The sequence below is a fragment of the Thamnophis elegans genome, chromosome 2 (assembly GCF_009769535.1).
Source record: "Thamnophis elegans isolate rThaEle1 chromosome 2, rThaEle1.pri, whole genome shotgun sequence".
In the NCBI taxonomy this organism is placed as follows: domain Eukaryota; kingdom Metazoa; phylum Chordata; class Lepidosauria; order Squamata; family Colubridae; genus Thamnophis; species Thamnophis elegans.
This window is the reverse complement of record NC_045542.1, coordinates 80,426,044-80,445,180: the sequence shown is the minus strand read 5'-3', so window position 1 is coordinate 80,445,180 and position 19,137 is coordinate 80,426,044. Positions and strand designations below refer to the sequence as shown.

Genomic DNA, 19,137 nt, shown 5'->3' with positions numbered 1-19,137 from the left:
AAGGGGTTGGTTTTTCACAGAAATTCCCAGGAATTTGTCCAGCAACGATAGTTTCCAAGGCATCTAAATGAACAAACAGAGAGAGAAAGATAAATAAATAAATAAAAAGAGCTTAGCAATATATAATTCAAAAGCTCTATGGGCCTTCTCACATTACGGCTTAAAAGGACACCTTGAGATTAAACATTGATAGAGTGCCACACAAAGAAATCATTGCTGCAAAGACACAGAAGGAGGACTTTACTCAGGGGACCGGGGCCTAGGCTTATATATATATATATGCTGTAATTTTGTATTGTATTGCAAAGGATAACATATAAAGGGGATTTATAGCTAAAGGAAAAGGAAATATGCATGCAGGTGGGCACACATTTTATTCTACCATACTTTAGCTTTTATTTAGTGGCTAAGTTGTGCACTACTTCTAAAATAAATTAAAATAGCAGATAGCAATGTGTTAAAAGAATAAGAATCAACACTAAACAATTCATTGCTACATATAATCCTCTTCAGCTTTATCAATGAATAATTAAGTGCCCTTAGATGCAACAGGATCAAATCCTAAGTGACTATGAACTGCAATATAGCTGTTTATAAGGCAGTGGTGGGTTGCCAATATTTTTATTACCAGTTTGGGCGCACGCGACTCTTCTGCACATGTGCAGAAGTGTCCAGGCAGGTAGGCAGAGCCTCCTGCCGCCGTTACTACCGGTTCGACCGATCCAGCCCGAACCAGGAGCAAGCCACCTCTGGTATAAAGGGAACAATAGTAATTTGATTTATAATTTACCTCATTTTTCCCCCATCAATTTCCAAGTGGCAGGTGTTATTATGGGGGGAGGGGGGAGTCAAGATTTGAAGATGAGAGTGCTACCAAAACTGAGAGCCAGGATTTAAAGATGGGAATACCACCAAAACTGGTTCTCTGACCTGGCTTTCCTCCTCTTTCTCAATAGAGAAAAGCACAGAGTAGGTGGAGCTTCATGAAGGTAACATCCGGAGGTTCTTCCACAGGGAGAACTTTGAATGCCTGCTTGGTATTATTATTATTATTATTATTATTATTATTATTATTATTATTATTATTTATTGAATTTATAAGCCGCCCAATCCCGAAGGACTCCAGGTGGCTTACAAAGAAGGAGGAAAAAAAGAAAAAGAAAATAAAAAAGAATGGTTTAAAATTCACAACACACATTCGTTCTAATCGGGGCTGGACCTTAACAATAAGGTCAACAGCCCCAGGCCTGCCGGAACAGCCAGGTTTTAACAGCTTTCCTGAAGGCCGTGAGAGTGGGCAAGGCCCGGGCCTCTGGGGGTAGCTGATTCCAGAGGGTCGGAGCAGCCACAGAGAAGGTGTTATATATGCAAATGTTCCCTGTTACCAGCTCTCTGATTGGCTGGTCATTTGACAGTTGCTTTGGGCTCGAGTATAAATACCCTGACAGTTGCAGGGACGTTTTGAATCGCTGTCATCTTGTACTTAATAAAGAGCTTGTTTACAACCATGGCTCCTGCGTCTTCCCTCACGATGTAAAAGAAGGCTCTCCTCCGGGGGCCCGCCAGCTGACACTGACTGGCTGATGGCATCCGAAGGAGGCCCAATCTGTGGGATCTTATCAGCAAGCAGTTGTAAACCAGAGCCATATGTGAAGGCAGCAGCTCTTTGAGCTGAATTCATCAACTCAGCTCCCTCCAGAGTACGGCTGACCTAAGATTATTTTTCTCTCTGAAGGGCAAGTTGGCATATCCTTCTCTTCCATGTACAAAAAGTGGATGGCCTATAACCGTAACAGTGAACCTATGGCACACATGCCACAGGTAGCACGTAGAGCCCTCTCTGCAGGCATGCAAGCCGTTGCCCCAGCTCAGATCCGTCGTGCATGCATGCACACCTCCAACCAGCAAGCTGGTCTTTGGGCCTCTGCCACGCATGCGGGGGAGCGGGGCGTATGCAAGAGACATGCACATGCAGGGGATGGGGAGCACACAGGGATTGCACACACATATGCAGGGGTCATTTGTGGGGTGGGGTCACACCCACATGTAATGGGCTCATGGGGAAGTCACCCATGCATTGTGTTATGGGTGTGTGCATGCACGCGCTTGTGCTCTTTCAGCACTCGGTGCCAAAAAGCTTAGCCATCACTGGCCTAGAAGGCAAATGCTGGTGATTGAGCAACATTCTAAGGCAAATAGCCTAGCTTTGAGATGATGTACCACCAATACTTTTCAGCTGAGGCACCTTCCACCTTGTGCCTACCAGTAGAGGCATTGCTCAGACGGACATAGTTCTGTAGGCCTATTTCACTCATCTTTAGATAGCCGAATTTTTCCCTTGTTGTCTGTAAAAGATTGGATTTTCACATGTACAAAACAAGTTCTGCCGTTTTTAATTATTTACACTGAACAAACAACAGTTCCATAAGTATAACAACCCACCCTCAAATCTTACGTATCTATTTTGGGATATTTTTATATAACTTCTTTCACTCACTGGCAAATGCTCTAGTTTCCTGTCATTTTAATGCAACACCTACACATAGATGAATAAGAAACCCATGTTTCCATTTCAAGCCATAATCTTGAAGAGAATAACATTCCCCACCCTTATCTTCTTAGAAATACCCCAGGTGGTGTTGGAAATAATAAGTAGGTAAAGACTCCTCCTAAAATATATTATTTCTGCCTAGACTTTCAGTCAAGAACACCTAAACTAATTTCCAACATTTTGGAAATTGTTCATAAGGATCAGTGTGATTGAATCCTTTTCTTTTTAAAATGAATTGCAAATTTGGAAGATACAAGTAAGTGACATCCTTTGTTTCCTACCAACTTTCCATGAGAACAAAAACTGAATACACACATGGAATACTTATTTACTGGTAGGATAATAAGCAATTATTTTTAGATCTGTAATTTGTAATGCATTGTAACTAGCATCCTCCATAAACTGTTATTGGAGATCTGATTTAAAAAAGATTGATCAGATTTCCTAAAAGATAAGATTTTGCCAATTTATTATATAACTGTTCTTCCCAGTAGAAATGCTATATATGCTTTCTTCTTTTGGACTCCTATTACATGATAGTCACATTACTTTACACTGAATCCAAATACTTCTTCCCTGTGCCGCATCTAAAGTCATGTGAAAATGTCTGTATTTCTTTGACCTCCAGGATTTCAGGAACATGTCAATGCTGCCATCTAAATGTATCCACACAATTTATTAGTACACTTTTTTTTTTTACAAATGACATTATAAACCTGGCTGGGAAGGTCACAGATGAAAGTCACAAGGCCTGGGATGCTGTAAATGTCATCAGTACTTGCTGGTTGCCAAGCACCCAAATTTTGATCATATAACCGTGGGGATGCTGTGATGGGTGTAGCAATAGCAAATGCACTTAAGACTTATTTACCATTTGATAGTGCTTTACAGCACTCTCTGAATGGTGTACAATGTCAGCATATTTCTCCCAGCAATCCGGTTCTTCATTTTATTGACCTCAAAAGAATGGCGGGCTGAGTCAACCTTGAGCCAGTCAGGATTGAACTCCTGGTGTGTGGGCAGAGATAGCCTGCACTTTTTCAGAGCCGTTGTAACTTTGAACCGTCACTAAATGAATGCTTGTAAATTGAGAATTACTTGAGCTTATTAGCATCTTCCACATTTCTAATCAGCATATTCACAAATTCATCTCTGCATGAACCCAATACTTTCAATTATGTTTTATGTAGATTTTATAGGTGAAGAATCCCTTGCTTCCCAGATTACAGATTAAGTGATATTAGACATATTAACACAAAAAAAACACAATTTAACACACAAAAAAACCAAAATGATTTTCCTTTTAATGGAAGGCATTAAGAATATTTTTAAAATATGTTTCAACAATTAAGTTGCTGAGTGCATAAAAATGCATGTAGAATATTTTGTGTTTTTCCAGGATTTCCATGAGAAAACTTTATGTACTATAGCTTTTGAGATGTCTCTGGCCATACACATATTAAAATAAATTTCCTACCTTATTCATTTTGTAAGTCAAATCTGTCCACAAATTGTTTGACTTAATGCTATCTGAGCTTAAAGAACTACTATTCCCCCAACCAAAAATAGTGTTTTCTAAAACTCCTGCCCATGAACCCTGAATTTGATTTTGCACAGGAGCAGCGAAGCTTTTCGTAGGTCAGATCTGCACTTTCTCTCTTTCTTAAATGTTCTGATTGTATTATAAGGATGAAACAGTTATTTTATTCTCCTTTTTACGTCAGAAATCACTGTAGTCATTTTGATGGGAAACCACTCAGTTTCAGTACTGCAACCAAAACTGGCAAGCACATAGCCTTCACTTATCTATGCTACCTTAGCAGAACTATGGATTAGTGCTTTTAAAAATTCACAAGTGTCTAGTGCCCTAGAAAACCTGGATTACTCAGATCATGGATGTGAAAAACATTCCACAACGGAATTTATTAGCAACCTAAACTATGCATTTAATTTTATAAGTACCTTTCCACCACCTGGTGCTAGTTTTCACATATCCAGTCAATGAAGCATGTTTGTTGGAAGGGCACTCTAGAAAAGAAAGATGGGGAGAGACAGAAATCCGCACATTTTATCTAAAGAGGCACTTTTTGAATGCACAAACTGAGCTATATTTTTATCTGGATGTTGCAATCAGTTGTGTTGTCCTGTGATTCCCAAAGGTCTCTTTAAATGGGAGTGAAATATTCTCTTCCCACAGCACACCAGAATTGCAAGATAATTCAGCACTATAGCGATTTCCGACAGAAGCAAAGTGTTCCTGGCACTGCATCCAGATACATTGGGTTTCCTTGCACGTCTCTCAACATATTCAAACCTTAAGAGTTGTGATTCACTTGAAGAAAACTGGGCTGCTGACTTGCCCACAATTACTGCCTACTGTAGTGTATTTTGAAAATGTCCTCTCTGTACTTTTATCCTTTTTTGATGATTTATCATAGGGACATGTTGTTCAAAGTCTCAGAACACATCTGAAAAGAACAAAATAAGCATTACTGTGACATTGGGAGAACATCCTTTTAACACGTTTAATTAAAAGTTTGTCCTCATATGTTGATAATAAAAACATATTTTTTCCTGGTGCAGGTGTGACAAGTTCATATAAAGTAGGAAGTATTTCTTCTTTTCCACCTTTTTTTAAAAAAAATCTGAGGTGCCAATTTGGCATTCTAAGAGTTTTGTAACTGCCAATCCTGTTTTGCATATTATGCAGAGATAAATATAAGCCTTATGTTGAACAAATACCAAGACAGAAGCTCAACCAGTTTTGACATCCTGATAAGTAGCCCTCCATCCTTCCACCCATCACATTGGCATCCTGCTTATCAACAGGAAATACTAATATAATCCAATGCATACTAAGTTATATAAATTCTAAAATATTTTAATTAGGAGCCACTCCAGTCTATATTTTTCTGAATAACCAGGGGCCATACAACTACACCATAATTCAGACTTGAATGTCTGTTCATGCACATACAGATTCATCAATATGCAAGCAGTTGTATAACTGATCAAGCAGTTGCTAAAGTTTCAAATAAAGCTTTATTCAAGCTTTATTTTTATTTGGCAAATTTAGAGGGGCTAACAATAAATAAATAGAGGAGTTTCTTCCATTTGAATTGCATGTGGCTAAACGAATTAGTCTTTCTTGAGGGAAACTTTTTTTAATGTGCAATTTGATATTGGACTTTTCTTTAAAAAGGTTTAAAAAAACAGCCCTTTTCAAAACCACGAATTAAAAAATTCTCAGATTTATAGTTCTTTGATAAAAGACAAAAATTTGCTGATAACTGTGGTGGAAAGCTATGATGTGCCCATTATAGGCCACAATAGAATACTACTACTAAAGACAATACTTCTTAAATACCTGAAATGTGATGATCTGGGCCTCCAAAACATTCAAATGTAATTCTATAAAAGAAAGAAAACAGAAGCCATCACAGGGCATGAGGTAGAATGTAATCTGCAGTCGCAGAAGGGAGGGGCTCTTTCCCAGAGAGCAAAGAGACTGCGAAGCATGGAATGTTTGGTATGCAGGAAGAGGGTGAAGGTGGACCCTCCCTAGCAATTCACAGTTATGGTGATAGTTCTTTAGTCTGGCAAGATTTCTGTCTATAGGAAACAACAATAAAGAAACTACTCAAAAGTAAATCCGAGTGTCATTCTGGGTTCTTTAGGCCTGACAGAATACAACGTAATGAATATTTTGACTTTATCGAAGCCAATCATGCTTCTTAAACTATGTATGGACATCAACACTCTTTATCTGCAGTCACTTCAGATCTACACTTCATGTGGTATTCCACCATAAAGATCCCCAACTCTGGGCCATGGCCCACTACTGCCCCACAACCCATTCAGAACTGGGCTGCACAAGTGACAGACAAGCACACGTGCACAGCTCCATTTGTGCAAACAGCAGGCACTTGCGCGTGCGCATGAAGCTCCGTTTGAAGCTCCACAGAACCATTTCCTCTCCCCCACACACACATATGCAGGTACACAAAGCTGGAAAAGTTGGGGACCGCTGTGGGGGAGGGAAGAGACTGAATAATCTTACACATTTAGGATTTTGTTCTGCCCATTACCAAAATATGCTCTCTAACAGGTTTCTCTTGAAGAAATGTACTCAGAACAAGAAACTCAACATTTTCAAAATGTGAGTTTTTTTCCAACAATGTCAGGCAATGCTAAAGAGGTTCAAAAGACTCAAATTTAGATATCAGTCTATATGATTTATCAAAAAAAATGTAATTAGTTTTTCCTTGGAATGAAGAAATTAGTCTTATTACATTCAGATTAATGCTTGTGAACAGGCCATTTTTTGCCAAAAAAAGGGGGGGAGCATGCAGGGGCTTTGGGAGGCTTGTAGAGTGATCCTAGGGGCTGGGGGGGCAAAAATGAGCAAAAACGGCCCATTTTATGCTCGTATTTGCCCTCCCCAGCCCTCAGGAATACTTAGCAAGCCTCCCAAACCCTCTGCACGTCCATTTTTGCAAAGGGGGTGGGGTTTCAGCAGGCCAAAAATGCTGCATTCAGTGTATAAGACGCACCCAGATTCTCACCTTTTTTAGGGGAAAAAGATGCATCTTATACGCTGAAAAATATGGTAATTATAGAAAGCTATGGTGATGCAGTGGTTAGACTGCAGTACCGCGGGATACTTCAGCTGACTGCTGGCCGCCTGCAATTTGACAGTTCGATTAATTGTTACACAATTTTTTTTAATGGCGTATGTAATTTAAAGAAAACTACTTAAAATCTTGATTAAGAGTTGATTAACCACTATGGATGGACTGTCTTTTGTCACACAGACAAAACAATCAACAAAAAACAAAACATCTGCTAACTTACGTTGGTCCTAATTTATCGCATCCATACCCAGATGCCACTGAGTAGATTTAAGGCACTTTCAAAGTATTTTGTTTTGGTTTTTTGTAATTCACATCATTTTTCACTGTTCCATCCATCTAAATAGTTCTTTTCATTTTTTTTCAACATAAGCAAGTATTAAATGAGACATATTACAGAAAAATCTCAGTTCTCCTGATGGATATGAGCAGGAATTGACCAAACAGGAAAGGAATTTGAGATTGTGATGCTTAAGGAAAATGTTGATACCATGTGTATATTTCAATTTCCACCTTTGATATCATAAAGAACAGTAGGCAACAATCATTATCCTAATGCTTTAATACAACTCTGTGCATAGCATCAGAGGTGATATTCAGCTGGTTCAGATCAGTTTGCCCAAACCAGTAGCAGAAACACCCACCCACCCACCCCAGCTCTATGCTGTCCTATTTAAGCATGTTTTTGAGGCTGGGTGCATGTGCAGAAGGCATACGTGTGAGCAAAGCGCATGCATGGAAGGCCAGGCACATGCGTGAAGTGAGCGAGGGTACATGCGGTGAACTGGTGGTAACAAAATGTGAAACCCACCAGTGTACAGCATGAATGCAATATTGGAGTGTATGTATATAGAAAGAATATAATAGATTTTTTTATTGGCCAAGTGTTATTGAACACACAAGGATAGGCTATTCCGGCAGGCCTGGGGCTGTTGACCTCATTGTTGAGGTCCAGCCCCGATCATAACGAATTTATGTGTGTTGATTTTAACCTGTTTTTTATTTTTTATTTCTTATTTTCATTTTTTATTATTCCTTCTTCCTTCGTTGTAAGCCGCCCAGAGTCCTCCAGGATTGGGCGGCCTATGAATCGTACCAATAAATAAATAAACAATAAATAAATATACTCTCAGTGTACATAAAGAAAAATAAAATAGAATACATTCATCAAGAATCATAAGATACAGCACATAGTGATAGTCATAGATTACTAATAAGCAATCAAATTATACTAGGAAACAAATAAAATAATATAAATTTTAAAGATAGAAGCAACATGGTTATAGTCATAAGTGAAAAGAGATAGGTACTAGGAAAGAGATAGGTAATAGGAAGGAAGAGAAGAATAATAGCAATACAGTCTTAGTAGATAATTTCATAGTATTGTGGGAATTAGTTGTTTAACAGAGTGGTGGCATTCAGGGGAAAACTGTCTTCTCTAATTGTTCTGGTGTGCAAGACCTGTAGCATTGTTTTGAGGCTAGAAGTTGAAACAATTTACATCCAGGATGTGAGGGGTCTGTAGATATTATCAAAGCCTCTTTTTGACTCATGCAGTATACAGGTCCTCAGTGGAAGGCGTGTTGGTAGCAATTGTTTTTTTCTGCAGTTCTAATTATCTGTTGAAATCTGTGTCTGTCTTGTTTGTTTGCAGAGCCAAACCAGACGGTTATAGAGGTGCAGATGACAGACTCAATAATTACATATACAGGTAGTCTTTGATTTAAACCATAGTGGAGCCTGTCCATCAAATGTCATGGTGGTTGTAAAACAGGTTGGTCACAGGGCTGACCCAATTTATGATCCTTTTGTGGCATCTGTTAAGTAAATTCCATGGTCAATGAATCTCTAGGGGCCCAGTTTTGCTGAAAAGTATAGAAATGCAGATTTTCAGCAAAACTTTCCTAAAATACAATCACATGACTTCAGGACTCTGCAAATAGCTACAAACGTGGCCATGTTGCTAAGCACCTGAAGAGCAGTCATTTGACTACATGGGGGTGAACCATCAGAACTTCAAATCCAGGTCAATAGTAGCCCCAAGGTGAGTCCCTCATAATTTCAAACAATTGCTAAGCGACCTAGCATAAGTTGAAGACTACAGTACCTATACAGTGCTGGTTACTAAACTTCAACAAGGATACTGTGGCGCTGAAAAGGTGCCAACAGAAGCAATTTTTTTAAAAAAACTGAAGGAGTTTGGAGGATTATTGTTCTCTGGAAAGTGACGGCATTATGAGTTGTCTTGGTCAGGGTCTCACGGGGTAGAGGCTACTTCATTGACTCATTCCAAGGACTTTCTTCAAGCTCCTTTTGATGCAGTTTCTTTTATTTAAGAGAACACTTCTAAACATAATTCCAGCTCAAGTGAATAGCAGCAGAGGAAATGTGGATTTTAATCAAAGTTGCAACCAAGCTGTTTTCTTTCAGCAGAGCTAAACTCTGCTCTCAAATGAAGACTTTGCTTTAGATCTTGTCTCTCTCCTTTTGGGCAAAGTCAGTGGCAAAGAATGAACTATTTAGAAGAAAGTTGCTGGATCTGAAACAAAAGCACTCACTCCCCCAGCAGATGCCTCTTGAGACTGAAGTTTCATTTCTCTAAATATGCAATCCCACGTAGGTCTACTCCATAGTAATCTACTTCTAGGTAAGTGGGAAGTGGGTGTTTGGGTCTAATTTTTATTGGCATCCCAAAATGTATTCTTCATTCTCTGTGGCACCTCTTTGCTTTTATTGACAGGCTTGTGGAGGTTTTTTTTTTTAAAATCCCCATTTTACACTCCCCCTCTGTTTCTAAAACAAGATCAGCTTCTCAAGAAGAAAACAAACAAACTATGCCAGATTATTGATCCAATGTACTGTAATCAAGGCCAAAATAATTCAAATGCGTATTTGTGGTTTCAAGCAAACAGCTCCCTCCTGGTGCCTAATCAGATTGCACCCTTTTCCCTGATCTAAAAATCTGTGTAGGAGTAAGCAGCCTGGCAACATATGAGTTAACAAGGCAGCACGTGTTAACTTTAGCTGAGTAATGCACCTAGTTAAAGTTTTCAATGCAGCTGCAATTCAGAGTGAGAGAAAGAGAAAAAAGCAAGCTCTGGAGCTGGTATTTCTTGAGATGGACTCATTTTAAAGAGGGTCATGAATGCAAGGTCAGTAGCACGCACTAAAATTAGGAGCCTGTTCTAATTTATCTCTTTCTTTTCCCCTCTACAGCTTCTTCCTTCAGCACTCAGCAAGATAGCTCAGCCCCTGAAGCTGATCACTCTTCCTCGGCAGTCTGAGTCACAAAGAGAGCAAGGTTGGATTGTTCAAGTTTAGGAAAGGAAAGGAAGTGTCTCAGGAATTGCGACACTTGAAACATTTGATCGGACTCGATATACGAGGTTCAGTCTTCATTAGCAGGCAGTGTTTTGATGTGGGATGGCATGGGACTCATTTCTGCAGGCCAGGACTTGAAATGAGGATGAAATATCGGCACTGCTTTGGCTTGGTATACTGTTGGGAAAGGTGCTGAACAGGTTGGGTAACTTTTCTGCTGTGGGTGGAATAATATCCCCCCCCTTTTTGGGGTGGTGGTATTAGATTGTCAACTATTAAAGACAAAGCAAACTGCATTGCCAGTCTCTTGAAATCAAGCACGGGTTGCTTTATTTCCAGGTATGCCAAAACAGTCTTTTATTAATGTGATTTTCCTAGGTGAAAATTGGGGAAATGCAGAAACATGATAAAGTGGGTAGTTTCAAAGAAGGGAGAGGAGAATGTGTTCAGCTCTGCCTCAACAGAATCCCTTCTGTTTGTACTGTATGTGGTGTGATTGGCCACATTCACAACATAATTCTTTTTTTATGTAGCATTATTTGAAGATGGATGGATCACCCTGCAATACTTCCAAGAAGCGTATTGTCTTACTGTGATCAACTCAATTGGGATGGAAGGAACAAGGTCTCTCTTACTATTCAATGGTTACCTGCAACAACAAATTGGGTCTTTGGGTCTTGGGTCTTTCTTTATGCCAGTTGGCCATTGGGTATATTTATGTTTATCTAATACTTATTCAGACATGAATAATGTCACACCTACATGAGGAGCAAAGGAGAGAACATACCACACGCAAAATGCTTAATGAAGGGTTTCTTGAAATGTTGGCGGCATGCATTTTATAATACTGAAATATTTATGCTTTATAATTTCTCTCTTCTGTTATTTTCTTTATAGAATACAGTAACTCTTAGAGTTTACAATTACCAGTATGCTGCATGGGACATTCCTGAACAAACCAACTCTTTCCAACCATGTGAACTTTTCTAGATCATCCTGAGGCTGGAGTTTTTCACTGAGTAGAACATCAATATCATCATGGACAATTTATCTTTATCCGACATGCTAGAGTGTCCAGTGTGCCTGGAAAAGCTGGATGCCTCCGCTAAGGTGCTTCCGTGCCAGCACACCTTCTGTAAGCCTTGTCTCCAGAGAATTTTGAAATCACACAAGGAGCTGAGATGCCCTGAATGTCGAACCCTTGTACTCAGCAATATTGAAGAACTGCCTTCCAACCTATTTTTGATACGTTTATTGGATGGAATCCGGTTTGGAACAAGCATGATGAAGTATGGCTCACTCCAACGATCCTCAGCCTTCTCCTCTCCTGCCTCTATCAGGAAAATGGGGGGAGGGCCAAAAAACCTAGAGCTCGATCAATATCGGATGACTTCCAGTCCCAGGATTCCTTTGGAAGAGGTAAGGAAGGTTATTTCTTTCATCGCTACCTGTATTAGGAAGATTTATTTTGCCACTTTTCATTTTTAAGGAGTTAGATGAATTCAGCTAATTATAAAGCAGTCTGACTTCTCTCTGAGGTCCCTACCAGTCTTAACTGGATTTGTACAACAACTCTTACTTTCATTTTGAATGTATTCCATCTGGAACTATTTCTAGCCAAGAGTTTGAGTCTTGAATTCTCAGAGGTTTTCCATCTCCAGCTGAGCCCGAAATTGAGCTTAGACTTTTCAGGGTAATGTTATAGTATGGCTCTTTCCAGCTTTAGATTCAATCAGGAAATGGAGAATTTATATATATATGAAAAAGCAGAATTATTTTCACACCTGTCAAGGACTGAGAAAGGTTAGAAGTCTAACAGAACCTTTTTTTAAAAAAAATATTTTGTCTTCTGCTGTTACAAAAGTAGCTTTTAAAAAAATACAAAACAGTGTTTTTTGATCTTTTGAAAGTGTGACAGGACCAGAATATGGTTTAAAAAATGGGTCAGTTGTGTCCTAGATTCATTACTTTTCTGGTTATTCCAGTCTTCCTTAAATTGAAGGGTATGTATATGTGAACACATGCACAGAGAACTCACTGAACAGTTCATACCACAGACTCACGCAAAATGATTGACACACACACTTGTGAGGGTACCAATTGTATGGATCTGGGTGGCAGGCAGAGGCAACTTTCGGATCATGTAATTAAGAGCTTTTTTTCTTAATTATAACTGTGTATGCTTTTAGAACAATTTTTCAAGAGTATGAATTTGCAGGCAGGCCCCTGTAATTCAGTCTTTGTTAGGTGAGTGATTATCTATTTAGTATTGAAACCTGAAAGATGTTGATCACCCTCTGACAATGGCCATTTAGAACTATACAAATGTATTTAAAAGAACCACATTTTAAGGAATTCTCAAAACAAATGTCTTAAAGAAAGAAGGCAGGCTACGCCACTTGTATTTATTCATCCTCTGTCTGGATTGCCTGGGATTCCCATAGCATGTGGAGGTTGGTATGTAGGAGAAGGCAAGATTAGGAGGTAAATAACAAGAGCGAATGATAATGGGTGAAGTCAACAGGATGCCTTCACCCAGACTTGCCCAGCTTGAAGTTATCTGTAACCTAGATACTTTCCTAATTATACATCAGTGCAGCTTCATTCTCCTTATCTCATTCACATTGCAAATAAATCTGCATAATCTGTTGTGTAATTCTTGTTCCCAAGAAATAGCTTTGATAACCTGATACTCCCATACAACTGTGCTTGAATAAACACAAATGATTTAAGTGACTTTTTAATGCAAATCAACAAAGCTAATTTACATTAAACTAAGGTATAGGATCTGGCTTAAAGACGAGATCCCTCTAGAAGCCCTGAAGTTGGTCAGATGATGTAACAGTTCTATGAAAGCTTTCCCTCCTCTAAAACCATATCCACCTCCAGTTTCACATAGTTTTTAGAGTAGCAGGTTGAAGAACATAGGAATGCTTTGAAATGATCCCTCCCTGATGAATGTACTTAAAAATGTACCCAGCTTGAGATGCCTTCAGAGGCCAATTGCTGAAAGCTGGCTTTTCCTGCCTATCGCTACAGCTAAGTAACAGGCAAAATCCAGGGGAAGCGCTATTTCAAGGCGTCACCTTGAAGGAAACTGCTACTCCCCAGTGAAAAGATGGGCGGTAGAGTTTCATTGGAGTGACAAATGTTTCCCACAGCCCAGATGGATTGGATGCCAGAGATTCCACAGTTCTGTAGTCCATCCTGCTTTTCTTTCATATTGTTAGTAGCCTAATAATGACAGTATCTTGCAGACAGAAAATATAGTTTTCTTCCTCAACTCAGTTTTGAGGTTAATCCTTTTTTTCAATTTGAGAGGACTTGGGATTTCTAAGATTATATTATCCTGGCAGTAGCATCTAGCCTAGAAAGAAAAAGAATATATCAGCTTAAAACAGAGGTGGACAACCTTTTGTAGCCACAACAACAATACATTTCCACGGACTAGAGGGATGATAGCATCATGACCAGAGGTGGTATTCAGCAGGTTCTGACCACTTCTGGAGAACTGGTAGCAGAAATTTTGAATAGTTTGGAAAACTGGTAAATACCACCCATCCCCATGGGGATTTTGCAGTATCCTTCCCCTATCATGCCCACCAAGCCACAACCATCAAGCCACACCATGCCCACCAAGCCACGCCCACAGAACTGGTAGTAAAAAAAAATTGAATCCAACCATTGATCATGGCATCACTGGATTGAATGGAGTCAGTGTTTGGGGAAGATCCTGCCCATCTAACAGTCCGGAAGCATGCAAATGCTAGTAGGTAAATAGGGACCACTTCATTGGGAAGGTAACAGTGTTCTGTGCACCTCAACATAGAGTCAGGCCAGTTACATAACCCAGAAGCATCTTCTTATACTTTGGCTCCTACAGCTAGGAAATGGAGATGAACACTGACCTCTAGAGTCAGATACAACTGGACAGGGAAAAACTTTACCTTTTCTTTTTTTGATGTAAATGAAGTAGATATCTTAAAGCTTTACATACTTTTGCCTTCTTATCTGGGAGATAAAAAATAGAGATTGAAGGATAGAGGTAGCACCTTATATGTCTGCAAGGCTTAACAGATCACCTCACCCTTAAATTAAGAATTGGATTGGATTGGATTTATTACATTTACATGCCGCCCTTTTCCCCGAAGGGGACTCAGGGCGGCTCACAATTCAGTCAGGGAAGGGGGTACAGACAGGGGGATAAAAAGACGAACATAACAATAAAAAATTTAAAAAACACACAACAACCATACCATTCGAGAAGGGGGGCAAAGCTCTTTAGCCCCAGGCCTGTTGGAACAGCCAGGTTTTAAGGGCTTTGCGGAAGCCTGGAGGGTGGTGAGGGTTCGAATCTCCACGGGGAGCTCATTCCAGAGGGTCGGAGCAGCCACAGAGAAGGCCCTCCTTCGGGTAGTCGCCAGTCAGCATTGGCCAGCGGATGGAATTCGGAGGAGGCCTAATCTGTGGGATCTAATCGGTCTATTGGAGGTAATTGGCAGCAGGCGGTCTCTCAAGTACCCAGGTCCAATACCATGAAGGGCTTTATAAGTGACGACTAGCGCCTTGAAGCGTATCCGAAGACCAATAGGCAGCCAGTGCAGCTCGCGGAGGATAGGTGTTACGTGGGTGAACCGAGGTGCACCCACGATCGCTCGCACGGCTGCATTCTGGACAAGCTGAAGTCTCTGAATGCTCTTCAAGGGCTGCCCCATGTAGAGCACATAGCAGTAGTCCAGTCTAGAGGTCACAAGGGCACGAGTGACTGTTGTGAGGGCCTCCCGGTTCAGGTAGGGACACAACTGGTGCACCAGGCGAACCTGGGCAAATGCCCCCCTGGTCACAGCCGACAAGTGGTGTTTGAAAGTCAGCTGTGGGTCCAGGAGGACTCCCAAATTGCGAACCCTGTCTGAGGGACGTACTGTTTGACCCCCCAGCCTGAGAGATGGAAAACTTGGCCAATTAGTAGGAGGGAAACACACCAGCCACTCGGTCTGATCCGGATTGAGTACAAGCTTGTACTCAAAAAAAATCCACTCACCCTATCCTCCCATTGACTGAAAATATCAATCTTGCCCACAAGGCCTGTTCTTGGTTTTGTGTTCAGACTGAAGGTGGCTCCCCCTAACTAAAATTAGTAATCATGGATTAATTTTGAATCCCCAAAGAGCAAAGTAGACTCAATGATCTAAATGGGGGAGATCTCATAAGACTGCTCATTTGAAATTCTATCTTCTTACTCTATAGTGTTAAGACAGAAATTTATGCATGCTTACACAGCAGTAAATCCCACTGTGTTCAGTGGCAAATACTCCTGGGGGGAAGAGATTGCACTAAAGCCCTATTATATGATTTTGTTTGTTTAGTCTATTTTTAATATCTGTACAGAATTTATTAATAGTGTGCAATTATAACTACATAAAATAATGCATTGTCAGCAACCAAAACTAATGACTTTTTAAATTGAAAGAGAAAACTAGGAAGCAGGATTATAAAGTCCAATGTCTGTTTCTTCCCTAGTGAGCATGACTACTATTTTTGAGGGAAAAGACAGGGGAAAGAACTAAGTTGAATTTCTCCAGAAGAAATAAAAATAAAATGCAGATGGTATCTTCCAAAGGATTTTTAAAATATTGTTTTGAGGTATAGAAGAATGGTGAATGAACTCTTTAATTTAATGCAAGACAGCAGTGAGGTATACAAATTGAAACAGATTATGAATTTGAGCCATGAACTGCTAGTAATAATGTAATGTATTATTGATTGGTCTCCATTACTCATCTTGCTGTAGTTGGAATGCTGAGCCAGTTGAAACCTGGATATAGGTCCAAAGAATGCTTGGTTATTTCAATTTTTTAATTTGCTCTACTTATATATGTATTTTGTGAGATGGAGAGAATGCCCCCTCTTCCACTGGTGTCAATATACCTTACTTAGTTTTGTTAGGTAAAGGTAAACCATTTGCTATTCTGCATTAAGTAGCCATGTGTCCTAAATTGAATTTAATCTATTAAAAGGGTCACATTACAGCAGGATCTAAGCAGTGTGCTACTTGCCTCCAACGATAGCTCACCTAGGGAAAAACACACGTCAATATAGCCTACAGTAGAAAAACAGCCTTTCACTAGAGTCAGCCAATCAAGGACAAAGTAAATGCTAGAAATTATATAGATGGTCATCCAACACATCAAAGACCACCCAGTTGAAGAATACAGTATATACTGCCTATTTCAGTGGTAGTCTGTTGTTGTAGCCAAGATGGTTATGCAAAGCTTTGGAGGGATGAGTTAAAACAAAAGTAGCCTCATTGATTCATGGTTCCCAAGGCCTTGATTAGTAATTCTAGAAGCCAGAAGGTAACTAGGAGTCAATGAAGACATCTGAGAACTTCTAGCTACTGGAACAGCTAGAAAAGTCATCAAACAATGCAATCTACTCACTGTAGCAAATTGCATCATCTAAGTGACATGAAATGCCTCACTGAGGCAGAGCATGGCTGCCTGTGCAACCTAGTTACTAAGATGCTCATTACTATATGCTTTTTTATTATTGTTGTTGATATCCGACATTCTAGCAATCTAGTCAACTGTCATATGAATGCCATGCTTGTCCAGCTGCTTTAATTCAAGTATATTTTTGCACTCAAAGTGACCAAACTCAGATTAGGAAAAGAAAAAATAATATCCTGAGCATAAAATCTGCCCACCAGACCACTTCATCTGAAGGGTAAAATCTCACATGAGACATCACTTCTTTCCCACAGGTTCAACCCTTTCATCTCTAAAGATAACTTTAACTGTTCTCTATCCATGAGTTTGCATTGCAAGCAGATGTGTTTGTAAAAATTTACAGCTAGCCACTTTCCAATATGTTTATCTTGCCACTAGTGTATTGCCATCTTGCTATGAGACCAAGGAACTATAGAACAATTAGTACATTAGTTCACCATCACAGGCCTAGACTCATGTTGGCTTATGAATCTTCAGAAATCAGTAGAAGGGCCACACCTATATGATCCTGCTCTAAAAACCACTTCATGCAGTGATATCCACATTTTATCTGAACAGGGTGGTTATAACAAGGATAGATGAAGACACACATCAAGAAAAGAAGCCATTAGATGATATAGGTGGAAGGAGAACTAGCATCAGAAAAATTAGGGGGGAAACCTGGTTTCATTGCCTGGAAATCAACTGTACTCAGATGCAGCCTCACCCTATGATCTCAGGATCAAGACCTACCAGGCACATTGTCATAGGGTTGCACTAATGCAAAAATGTTCGTTACTAATCCACAACTGTCCTCCTCTGCGATGACTCTGGGTGACTTCAAAGTGTTTGGATTATCTCATAATAACTATGCATCATAATAACAGCGTCTCAAACACGAGAGATTTCAAAATCCCATTCAAAGCTTTTGGGCTTCTTCATTTGGCGATTAAACCACGTCAAACATCATTTGAGCCATAAGCATTCCTACCTGGGCCAGGGTAAAATACTGTTGCAAAACTGAATGATTTACAATTGGCACTCATCGGGACTTTTGCAGCAATTCCCCTGCTGTGTATTCTCTTATTGTTCTGGCAAGGCCTTTGCCTTGAAGTGATACGATTACAAAATAAGGATTAATATTTAAAGATTGCAAAAGCTTAAAAACAAACCACATAAAAATACCCTACCCAAGTGAGAAAGGCAATGATTTAAAACATTGACTTTTGTAGTGTCAACATTCTGTCTGCTTCAATGAACTAATCCACCACCCGCTCCCCCCAAAAAAATTACCATACAAAAAATTGCTATTCTATGGCAGCCTGTTGCTTTTCCTGTATTCACTAAAAAAAATAATCCCGGCTTGTGCAAATGTACGTAGATGGCTTCTCTTGCTATTTACTAAACATGTATTTAAGAGCTCTTAAAAATGTCTTTGCTCAGCTCTGCCCTCTTATTTTCTTGCCTTGCCAGCCTTCAAACCTGCAAAGAAACAACTCCACCCCATCTAACTCAGCTTCCCTCCTGCCAATTCCAAGTTACATTTTATACAGCAGTCTTTTGGCCTCATGTACACAGTATGGTTTTTCCCTGTTTGCATCCAATAGTTCTTTCCCAGAATTTAGCAGACCACTTGCTTGCAAGCTAGATCTACAAGAACAGTTTTGCTTAAAGAGACAGCAAGGAATTTGACCTCTTTCCAGGTATGGCAATAGGGTGAACATGAGCACCACATGATTGCTATCGAATTCAGTTCAAACATTCATGTTACATCAAGAAGCAGCGATCTGGAAAGAGCAAAGCTCACTCTTGCTTGAATGACTCTCTCAGGACAAATGCAAAGTCTGGAGAAATCACAAACACTGTAAACAGGTCAGATTCTTAGGTGTAGATATTCTTGTTCCTACAGCCCACTGCCCTGTAAGGCCAGCCAAAGTTACTGGAATGAATTCATCAGAGTTAATGCAAGATATCAGATAGTAGAAAATCAAGAACTGTTGTCTTCTACTCCTGGGTACAGGTACAGGATACAGGGTTTAAATAACAGGGCTCATACTAACAGTGCAAGCAATTCAGCAGAGCAATTCAGCAGAGCAATTCAGCAGAGCAATTCAGAGAGATGGTAGGTGAGCCTCCCCTTCAAGAG

The 19,137-nt window shown here is 39.9% G+C and overlaps 1 protein-coding gene across 2 annotated transcripts in view; it reads left to right on the top strand.

Annotated features, from left to right (window-relative positions):
- The first annotated feature begins 10,142 nt into the window (after positions 1 to 10,142).
- SH3RF2 (SH3 domain containing ring finger 2) overlaps positions 10,143 to 19,137 on the top strand; it is an 82,194-nt gene continuing 73,199 nt past the window's right edge. Inside the window, exons 1-3 of one of the 2 annotated variants that reach the window (XM_032211898.1) lie at positions 10,143 to 10,334; positions 11,037 to 11,127; positions 11,401 to 11,922. In XM_032211898.1, the coding sequence (XP_032067789.1) occupies positions 11,542 to 11,922 (381 nt within the window). In that variant the 5' untranslated portion in view covers positions 10,143 to 10,334; positions 11,037 to 11,127; positions 11,401 to 11,541. The remainder of the gene's footprint in view (positions 10,335 to 11,036; positions 11,128 to 11,400; positions 11,923 to 19,137) is intronic. The other variant, XM_032211897.1, reaches the window with a different exon arrangement.